Below are 11,393 nucleotides of genomic sequence, written 5' to 3' on the forward strand. Positions count from 1 at the left end.
GCTGATATACCCTCCAGCCTTCATCAGGTGTCTTGGGGAAATTTCAAACCTGGGTTCTCATTCCTAAGGTATTTTTCGATATTATTATTATTCAGGTCACTGCCTGGAATCAAACTCGGAATCTTGGGGTTAGTAGCATATGGCATAGTGGTTAAGAGCGCAGGCTACTAACACCAGTTGCCGAGTTTGATTCCAGGCAGTGACCTTAACAACAAAAACAACAACATCGAAAAATACCTTAGGAATGAGAACTCTGGTTCAAAATTTCCCCAAGACACATGATGAAAGCTGGAGGGTATATCAGCTGAAACGTTGTCTTAACAGCAAACAAGATGAGGGCAAATTTCCGTCAAATGTAAATAATGTAAATAAAGGTAATTTGTTGACTAAATTTCTGGAAATTAAAATATTACAAAATTTTACTCACTTCTGACATATTTTACACTGCAGCATTGTCTTTTGAGTAAAATGCCTATAAGCTTTTCCACAGAGAGGACAAGATAATCCTTTATTACGCTGTTGATAACAACTGTCACAAACGGAATAATTTAGGTGCCATCGAGAACTTGGTCCACTACCAGGTGTTCGTGAACCACAATCTCCACAAACTCGACAATTCTGAAAATAATATAATATTAAATGAAAATTTCTTTTTGTCTTAATTTTATTAATTTAGACCCATTTTCCATGCTAAAATGAGTGGTGGTTTTTCACATACTTAGATGTTTTGGGTCTTTTGAGAGGTTTATGTGTGTGATAGAAAAAAATGCTGTTAAACATACTTAATGTTCTACTTTCCAAGTACATGACATTAAAACATCTTTTCCATTGTGTGCAGGTGTATCGAGATGGAAGTAAAAAGAATCGAGATCTCTGCTCTCCTGCATTGCAGGCCACAAGTCCAACATTGCCAAACAGCTCAACATCAGCCAGATGACTCTCCACAGAGTCACAGAGAGGCTCAAGAACAGGAAAGACTTCAAGTTGTCAACCGTTTGGCTGTGAGAAAGGCCTTTGAAAGTGATCTGAAACTCAAAATGACTGTGCTTGTGAAGAACAACAATATCTCGGTGGTCACGATGTCCAAGCCCATCAAGGAGGTGGTCAGCAAGAGCTTGAGGTGCACAGAAAGGCTTCTGCTCACTGACTGTATGCAAGAACAACGTCGGGAGTGCTGTCATCATCTTCTCAACAACTTTAAGTGTCATGGCAATCAAATACTCGTTTTTGCTTATGAAAAACCTTCATGATCAATCCAGTTGTCAACAAGCAGAACTACCGCATGGTCAGCTTTAGCCATGACATCTCTGAAGTCTGCTATGCGTCCACGACCAAGCATCTGTCCTCCATGATGATGCTCAGTATCATGGCTTTGAATGGCGAGAAGATACCACCAGTGTGGTTCGCGGCTGGTTACAGGCTCACCACAGGGATATCTTGGCCACAGAAGTCCTGCCCTGGATGAGAAAGATCATGAAGAAGGCAGACATCTTTCAGCAGGATGGTACCCCGGCCCACATGGCCAAGGCTATGCAAGAGTGTTTGGGGGTCAAAGATGAATTTCTAGTTGAAGGACCCTTGGGTGCCCAAGTGGCCAGACCTCAAACCAATCAACTACAGCGTTTGTGTGCATGTCGAGAGCAAGGCCTGCAAAGTCCACGACAACAACGTTGACAAGCTTAAGTCTTCCATCAACCATGTATAGGCCAGCATGAGGAAGGATGTTGTCCACAACGTACATGACGTTCAGGTCTCACCTGGAGCACATGCTCACCGCCAAGAGTAGCCACATTAATTAACATTAATATTTAAACACACATTTATATGTTAAAACAATAAAAGCATGCCTAACTGCAACTTCCTTATATTTTTATCCTGCCCTCATTATTGCTACAAGCAGCCATATTACCAATTGCATTAATTTCCCCACATCACAAACATGCAAAGATCATAAGCACTTTCCCACTTCTAATTAAATAATAAAAATAGGAAAGATTAAAAAATTATGTAAAATACATGCCTTGCATTTCCATCCATTCTTTGGTGCTGCTGTCATCACAGGTTTTAAGCAAAATGTATGGTATCCTTTATCACAATTATCACAAAACAGCATTTTACTTTCCTCACCAGATTGTCTAGAAAAATACAATAAAAAAACACAAACATTTAATATAACTTCAAGCAATAGTCTGCACTCATTTCTAAAGCAATGCAAATTTGTTAAGTATTCCCTATATAAACATATTATTTTCCAATTAATACAAAGGACATCAACAACGTAGTACTTTGTATGAACAGCTATGGTGAAATTTCCAATTAATCTTTTTAAAAAATTCTTTACAGTTTTAATTGCAAAGAAAATAAATTAAATTTTCTCTCTCAGTCATTCATTTACATAACATGGCACTAGAAAGAGGGAGGAATAAATGTTAAAATCATGAAAATAATAAAGAAACATCAATTATTGTACATCTCATAACTACATCACACATTTCTACCAGCATGTTAACACATGCACAACAGAAAGAAAAGAAAAAAGAAGCCTGCTTTATATCCATGTTAATCTGATTTCTTAACAAAATTCACTCATGTATCTAACAGCAAAACTTTGAAGGGTATAATTTCACAAAGGAAGTATAGAACTTAAATGTAAATATTACTAAATGCATTGAATTTTAGTATTTTCAGAATAGTAGAAATCACAAGACCTCCAACTTTAGTAGTTAAAAGTATAATCAATTACTGGGTTTGAAGGTAGGCGCAGCGTCCAGCAGGCACTCCAATGCTGGTGAGAACTGATGTTGTTAATGCTCAATTTAAACTGTTGCAAGGTAACAATGAAGAGGAAAGACATAAGCAGGGAGTAAATTTCAGAGGGGGCAATGTTTTGAGAAAGAAGGAATAGGCAGAGTAGTTAGTGCAGGCTCTAGGTGGGTTGGACAGAACAAAGATGATTAGAGAAGAGTTAAGAGGGTTGGGAGTGCATAGGTGGAAGAGACACAAGATCAACCAACTCAGAGGAACAGTGGTCATTATAGTAATGATTACAAAAATGGTAGATAAAGGAGACAGAATGCCTGTGGACCAGAGACTGTGAATTTATGTGTGAGTGACTGTACTTATTAACTGATAGGCCTTTTTCTGGTTGCAATTTAGGACATCTTTATGTCTAGCAGTAGTATTGTACCCAATGCAGAAACAAGAGTAAATACTCTATTATGGTCCTCACTTGAGCTTTGTTGAGTATCACAAATTGATGGAAGCAATTATCAGGGTGCAGTCCTAGCTAAATACAGTATGTACTTTTGCTAGAAGGAATCCTCAATGATAGCAAGGTTTAACACTTTGAACAACTGATTGCTCTAGTTTGAATGCAGCTCATATTTAATGGAGTGCAATGGGGTTTTATTAATAAGGGGCATCATTAGATGTCACAGCAAGTATAATGATTAATGTATAGAAAGGAGGGAATGGAGGACAATAAGCCCAAAAGCATGACAGAGTTGACTGAAAGTGGAATGGAAAGAAGCTTTGTCAATACATCACAATGGTGCAATCTGATAGGAAGCTACTGATTCAAGAAATAAGAGATGAAGGGAGCCCATAAATGGGAAATTTCAATAAAAGATTCACAAACCAAATACAGTTGAAAACTTTGCTCATGTCTAGAGCAACAACACTGTTTTTACCAAATGGGTGACATAATTAATGTCTGGCAAACTGGGACTCAACATTTTCTCCTAACCAATGAAACACTCAATTTTTCATTCCACATATATTAAAGAAATAGAAAAGATTTGAAAAGTATTAACTTACTTGCAAGTAAGACATATTTTACATCTTGGACACTGCCACCCTGCTCGTACAGCAGGTTGAACTGCTACTGCTGGTTGTAAACAGTGGCCATGATAATGACCACCACAAGTAGTGCAAAATAGCAAAGAACAATTGCCAGACCATTTGCCACATGTAATACAGAGAGCCTGTTGACCAGCTGTAAATGAAATATATGTATAATATCTGAATAATTTGTTAATGGAAGTAAAATTAAAAATTACGAACTCAATATCAAACATTTAGTTGTGAATAAACAAGAAAACTGAAAAAATCTGATGAAATTCTTACCAATGGTCTCTGCTTGGTCAGTGTGTTCTGGGCAGAGCAAAGACGGCCCTTTGATATCCTAAAATATTAAAAGTACATACAATAACACTTTTATGAGAATTTGACCATGCAAAATATCTATAGGATCAGATATTTAAGTTCACAAATAAACTAAATAAAACATTACAAAATGAACATTTAATCACAAATAACACTATATTCAAAATACCTTCACTTAATACTAATGTTACCAGTTGAGAACTAAAATATAACCTTAAATAACAAGAAAAACATTTCATATTAGTTAAGCCTATTTTAAAAAAGAATTCAAAATTTGTCTTAAGTATACAAAAGATTTAATTGAATTTAACAATATTTTTAAATATTGGTCTTAAATTTTGCACAAGGCCAGCAATTTTGGGGGTGGAAGTCAATTATATCAACCCCAGTGCTCAACTGGTACTTATTTTATCAATCCTAAAAGAGTGAAAGGTAAAAGTTGACCTTGGCAGAATTTGAAGTTAGAACATAAAGATAGACGAAATACTGCTAAGCATTTTGCCTGGCATGGTAACAATTCTACCAGCTCCACCACCTTGTCTCAAAAGATATATTCAAATAACTGACTTACTTGAAAACATCCACTGCTAGCTGCACATGGATAATGATATTTTTTCGTACAACGAGGAATTCTGCAAGTTATTGTTGCGCCGTATCGATGACAGTAACTGCATTTCTGTAAAATTTGTTTTTAAAATGAACATATGCTATAAATTGTCTAAATAATATTCACAAATTAGTTTCAACATCTAGTTTTCCCATTCCAACTCTTCCAAAAACTGAATAAACTCAGAAGCTGAAAATGTTGCCATTTTTAATCTAAATCAAGAAATCTACCCTTCTGTTCATGTCTTTAACTTGTTCTTTATTTTTCAATTCAAGATTCACTCACTACACAGAAATTACAATACATATACTCTTTTACTTGTTTCAGTCATTTGACTGCGGCCATGCTGGAGCACCGCCTTTAGTCGAACAAATCAACCCCGGGACTTATTCTTTGTAAGCCTAGTACTTATTCTATCGGTATCTTTTGCCAAACCGCTAAGTGACGGGGACATAAACACACCACCATCGGTTGTCAAGCAATGCTAGGGGGGTGGCGTTAGGAAGGGCATCCAGCTGTAGAAACTCTGCCAAATCAGACTGGAGCCTGGTGTTGCCATCCGGTTTCACCAGTCCTCAGTCAAATCGTCCAACCCATGCTAGCATGGAAAGCGGACGTTAAACGATGATGAAGATGATGATGATGATATATACATATATACGACAGGCTTCTTTCAGTTTCCGTCTACCAAATCCACTCACAAGGCTTTGATCGGCCCGAGGCTATAGTAGAAGACACTTGCCCAAGATGCCACGCAGTGGGACTGAACCCGAAACCATGTGGTTGGTAAGTAAGCTTCTTACAACACAGCCACTCCTGCACTCATAATTCTATGAGAACTGCCACAACAACAATCTACACACTACAAGCATGAGCCAACAAGTAAGCCTCTACATATTCACTTGACCTTGTAGAAATAGAAGCCAAATTTTCCTCAAACAAAATTCTATATCTTAACAAAAAGGACACATTTCCCATAAAAGATTATAACGAATGGAATGCCCTTGTTCATAGGTCTACTCAATCAGAGCTGACATTAGGTTAAAAACAATAACAATTAATTACCAACAACCATTAAATAATTTACAAGAGGGTTTGCTAAATAAAAACATACTACAAACAGAACGCTTTCAACCAAAACCGGTATATCTTGTACTTCTTACTCTTCTCTCCATATACTCCAGACTTTTCTTACAGTTTAGACACATGGCCACAAGTTACAATAATTCCTTTAGCAGCTAAAGTCCCACAAATCAATGGATCCTGGCAGTATTTCAGCCATTATGAAATAGTATACTCCCAAGTTGACTCTTAAACTCACTATGCTTTTTTTAGAATTTCTTTCTCTTAAGAATTTAATGTAAAATATGAAAGCATATTCATTAAAAAATCTAATAAAGTTGCCTGCTCTCAGTTTCCATCTAAATTGTGAACTATTTGTCAAGTTGTTCTATTGCAGCATGTGCTGATGAAAATCTTTGACTACACCTCATTTACCTGGTTGTACTTCAGCTCCATCATTTCTTTATCATTCCTAAAACAGATACCAACACACTTTATAATCTCTAACTATACACACTCATACATAAATAACCACATGCTACAGCTCACTTTCAGCCAACCCCAACCACCTTCATAACACACTATTTTACCCCTATGTATTTCTGATCTCCCCTGTCACCATACTTTCCTCTCACACCATCCCACATTATCTCTACTGCCATCTATTATATAACACAGTCTACAAAGATTTATTATATGGGGAAATAGCAGTGGTCATAATTTTTTTTTTATAAATCAATTTTCAAATGCTAATTAATATCTCTGTACCTACAAAGGTTAATTACATTGAATCATAGCACAAAAAAGGTTTCAAATCATAATACACAACTTAATCGCAAACCATAGTTCAACTCATTATGTCAGTTTTTCAAATCTTTAATATCTCACCCTCTGCTTCTGGCCTTTACAGCTCAATTACTTTATATATGGCATCTCTGCTTGTTAAGATGCTTCATGTTTCATATACAACTAGTTGTATAGCTTATAGTGGTTTTCAAAACAATATTTTAAATTATACATATTTTTCAAATGATTTAACACAATATTTAGAATTTCAATGTAATTTTAAATAGAAATTGTCAATGATTTTTAAAAGAAAAAATTACAAAATGACTTACCTGTGTCAAACCGGCAAAAACAGCTCTATCAACAAACTGCAAGCTATCATCATCTCTCATTGTTACACCCTCAGACCAACATGCACAAGACTGATGACCCCATACATGTCCTGAATTAAATAAAAGACAATTGCATCAAAATATAGCTGATACTTAATAAAAATCATATTGAAAACATATTTTTTCATACAGCTTCACCACCTACATTTATTGCTATCTTTCAATCTCTTACATTACTCTTTTCTCAATTTCCTTTTGTTGGCATATCACTTTCCCAAAATTCCAATATTATTTTCCCCAATCTTGTCCCCTTCACCCATCACTCCACTTAAGCTATTTTTTTCTATTAAATCTCTCTATCAACAGTCACTATGTAATTACCCATCACTGTTTTTCTACCATTACTCCTCTCCTACATTTACATTATTATCACTGTTCCTCCCATCATAGCCATACTCAAAACTCCTTTCATACTCTCATTCTACTTCACTATATGCCATCATCCTCTCTTCTATTCACCCACTTAGTAATATCTGCCTTGAACAAATGGCAAAAATGTAAAGTAAAGAGGACTTTTAGCCCTGCACACAACAAAGTAACCTTCTTAGTGCCAATGCTATAATAAAGTATACTCAGTACGCTCTACAATTTGGTTGGCAAACAGAGACAATGTTGCATCAAAAGGATTCTTTTGTCATACTGAGGACATGATAACCTCTTCAATGCTAGTGATGTAATAAAATGCACCTAGTACATTCTGTAAAGTAACTGATGTTAAGAAGAACATCTAGCCACAGAAACCACACCAAAAATGGAATGTACTATCAAGATGGTTCATCACACACCTAGGAGGACAGTAACTCCAAATGAAAACTGACTTAGAATGTAATAATCCATGCCAAGAAGGTAAATGAAGAATGTCAAAAGGTGGTGGAGGTGATGAAGATTTTTCTATCAAATTATTGAAAATACTAACATAAATCATAAGAAAACATTTTTACAGATTTAAATCATACTACACTAGCCATGCTAGCCAAGAAAAAGGGATTATAAACAGTAAAAGAAAGATAAACCATACACCTTTGATGTTTATGAACTTTTAATTCACAATCAATCACAGTTAAAAAGGACAATGCTCAACACATCTCCAATAGCTGCAGATCCTTCTACTTCAGGAGAATATGTTATTACAGTTGTTTTGTATCAATAACCTAAACAAATAAATTTGTTTGCAAGTTGCCTGCTTTAATATATTTTAAAACTTCTGGCTATCTCATTGCTCTTATAATATCAGCTATTTTATATGACCAGCTTGTTGAAAAGCAGTACACAAAATACCAAACAAAATTTTTTTTATGAAATTCACAAAGAAATACTAAAAAAAAAAAAATTCAATTAAGTTACCTGTTATTTCATAAACCTGATGCACATCTACATCTTCTGAATGACCAACCAAACTAAGTTCATCAACAATTGCCATGGGCCGTCCATCTTCATCGTGAATACTATGAGGATTTGGACGTCGTGGAGATTTACTTCGCTCTCTACAATCACAAAATTACATTGATACATTTCCGTTAAATCAAATACTTTATAAAAATAAATAGAAAAAAACTAAATTTTTATATAAGAAAATAGTCACAGTTTAATAATGATTAAGTATTAACAAAGAAACAAATGTTTATACATCCTCATGAAGGAGAATATACTTAGAACTCAATTATTAAGTAAGTCATTTGTCAAAACAAAAATTTAAGTCTGTCTGAAAACTACAGGATCATGTGGTGGAGCAGCTCCCAGTTTCTCAGATGTTTAAGCAACTAAGGTTCCTCCAGAATGGGACACCAGTCCACTGCAAGATTAAACAACCCCCTCCCCAGCTACTGCTGGAGTACACTTTGGCTGAAGAGACTGGAGGTTGCTCAAGGAGACAACATGCCACTCAATCTGGGAATCAAGCTGATGACTTTACAAACATGAATGAGCTTAACACCCAAACCACACCTTAAGCTTAATTATGAACAATAGATATTACCTAGCAGGTCTAGATGGGCCTCTAGGTCTTCTCCATGTTAAGTGCTTTGGATTTCTGTCGTTTCCTTTTTCATCAATTTCTGAAGATGTTCTCCTTGCTCGCTGAAGTATCCGCTTGAAAGGATTAAATCCAGGGGTTGGGTCATATTTTGACAATATTCCTTGACCAAGTAAGCTATTTTCACCACAGTTACAAAAGGAGCATGTACGACTATTACTGTAAAATGAAAAGAATCAAAGAAAATTAATTCACAAGATGTTTAATTCAAAAATTTACATATGGAATGAAACTATATAATTTTACTTCATTAAAAACAAAAATACTAGTGATATCACAGCATGAATACTAATAACCTATTCAAATTAGAATATGTATTTAAAAAAAAACACTTAAACATACGTGTTTTAATTTATCGCATTTTCCAGCATACAAGTCCATTTCTCAGACCCAAATTTACAGCCAAAAAGTAGGTCAACTTATACATCAAGACAACTTTAGGGGACCAAGCAGGATTTGGAAAGAAGGTGATAATGTTTCAATGTTTACAGTACGTTTATTTTCACACTATATACTAGATCGATGAGTATGCCAGAAAATACGATATTTATATTGAACATATGAAAAATTACCTTAAAATTCCACTTGAATTCGAATCTTCAGAAAGTTGCCTGTCAGAAGACTGAATAATGCTGTTATCAATAGCCTCAACACAAGGATTATCTAGAAGCATTAAGAAAAAAATGTTTTTTCAATTACTATGTATGTTGTTGTTAGTTTTTTTCAGGCATCATCCACTCAACTGAATCTTTCACTAGTATAGTTCCTTTATCCAAAATACATATATGAGCACAGATGAGAATAAAGTAATAGCAACAAAAATTCCATTACAAATTGAGCATATATATTTTTAAAAAAGCAATTTCCTATAATAGTGTAGCTCTTTCTATATCAAGTATACATGGTGAAGAAAAATAGCAACTGTTCCTTATCATTGAGTATATTAATTTCTTTTGACTTATCTCAATAAATCAAAATTAAAGGAGAAAGCGTAAATGAATGTTGTAATATCTAGGCATTTCCTGAAGACAATGTAGCATAAGTAAAATGAAACAACCACAGCTGGGAATCAAAAGTAAATCATATAACATTTTACACTAGAGTAACAGGAAATAGTATTCAACAGTTTTCTTGATTCTTGGATATTAAAATATTACCAAAGTTTTGAAATTGCTGAAATGAATGTACAAATAGTGATGAACATGTACAAGCAAGAGATGGAAACCTATCCAAGAAATACATATCTAACTGTTGCAGTAATTATATTTTCTGATGATAGCAGTTTTCAACAATGGATTGGTCACTAAAGAACAGTAATCAGCAAAACAATAAATTAATATTTGCTGCCTTTCTACAGATGAACTTTCTTCTGTGGCTTTTCAAGTTAAAAAAATTGCTGTTGAAACAAAATTGTAAGTTCACCCAACGACAGTTGAATCAAGCAGTGCTAGAACTGTTTGATAAGACCTAGCCTAAAAATTCAGTCTAATTTGAGATAACTGAACTTCAGGGCAAACATAAATTATTTCAATCATTTTATTCTGCATCATATTAGGAAAGTACTTCCCACAAGACATTGATGGAGACAGTTTCAAAGGATTTGGCTAATAAATGTTAGTCTTGCAAATACTGTAATGTAAATATTCTGCTAAATTACTGCCTAAGTTAATGAAACCTCAAAAATAAAGCATGACTGATGACTCAAAACAAAAGATGGGGGGGGGGGAATAATTGGTTAATTTAAATCACTATCAACAGAAGATACAAATTTTCAATCAAGAAATGCAGTAAAAATGAATAAAACAAAACTAAATACTATTTTTCTAAACAATTAAGATCATTAATAAAAAATTACCTCCAGATGGTGTTTCTGATAATTCTGTCTCAGTTGATTCATCAGCAAGGATATCAAGAATTGAACTTGGGATAGCTTCAGTTGTTGTAGGAATAGTAGTAGATAAACTCATAGTTGTAGAGTCTTGAAGTTTGAACACGGATGCATCAACACTTTCAGTAGGTATATCCATTGCAATATCGGGACTGAAACTCTCAACAACAGGGTTATATTTGGGTTTACGTCCAGTTTTTACTCTCCTGAAAATTCAATAAAAACTCTATATATATTTTCCTTATATATGTAAAAAATATACAGGAAATATCTAAAATTTGTCAGAATTTTTCAAATTATATTAACTTTTTACATGCTTGTCATTTTAAAAAATCCATATATAATTAGAGATTTTGAATTCTAATACATTATCTAAACAAAATTGTCCATTACATATTCAAATATTATACTATATTAGTTTTAAGACTATATCAGAAACAAAAATAAATTGACAAGTTACAG

The 11,393-nt window shown here is 34.3% G+C and overlaps 1 protein-coding gene across 1 annotated transcript in view; it reads right to left on the reverse strand.

Moving 5' to 3' along the window:
- The window catches only part of LOC106883022 (uncharacterized), a 211,115-nt gene that overhangs the window by 176,788 nt on the left and 22,934 nt on the right, over positions 1 to 11,393 (reverse strand). Inside the window, exons 4-13 of the mRNA XM_052966785.1 lie at positions 10,899 to 11,137; positions 9,616 to 9,706; positions 8,987 to 9,202; positions 8,356 to 8,495; positions 6,952 to 7,061; positions 4,736 to 4,840; positions 4,126 to 4,183; positions 3,817 to 3,994; positions 2,021 to 2,135; positions 428 to 618 (exon numbers count right to left, since the gene is read on the reverse strand). Coding sequence (XP_052822745.1) covers positions 428 to 618; positions 2,021 to 2,135; positions 3,817 to 3,994; positions 4,126 to 4,183; positions 4,736 to 4,840; positions 6,952 to 7,061; positions 8,356 to 8,495; positions 8,987 to 9,202; positions 9,616 to 9,706; positions 10,899 to 11,137 — 1,443 coding nt within the window. The remainder of the gene's footprint in view (positions 1 to 427; positions 619 to 2,020; positions 2,136 to 3,816; positions 3,995 to 4,125; positions 4,184 to 4,735; positions 4,841 to 6,951; positions 7,062 to 8,355; positions 8,496 to 8,986; positions 9,203 to 9,615; positions 9,707 to 10,898; positions 11,138 to 11,393) is intronic.

The sequence above is a fragment of the Octopus bimaculoides genome, chromosome 3 (genome assembly GCF_001194135.2).
Source record: "Octopus bimaculoides isolate UCB-OBI-ISO-001 chromosome 3, ASM119413v2, whole genome shotgun sequence".
NCBI lineage: Eukaryota > Metazoa > Mollusca > Cephalopoda > Octopoda > Octopodidae > Octopus > Octopus bimaculoides.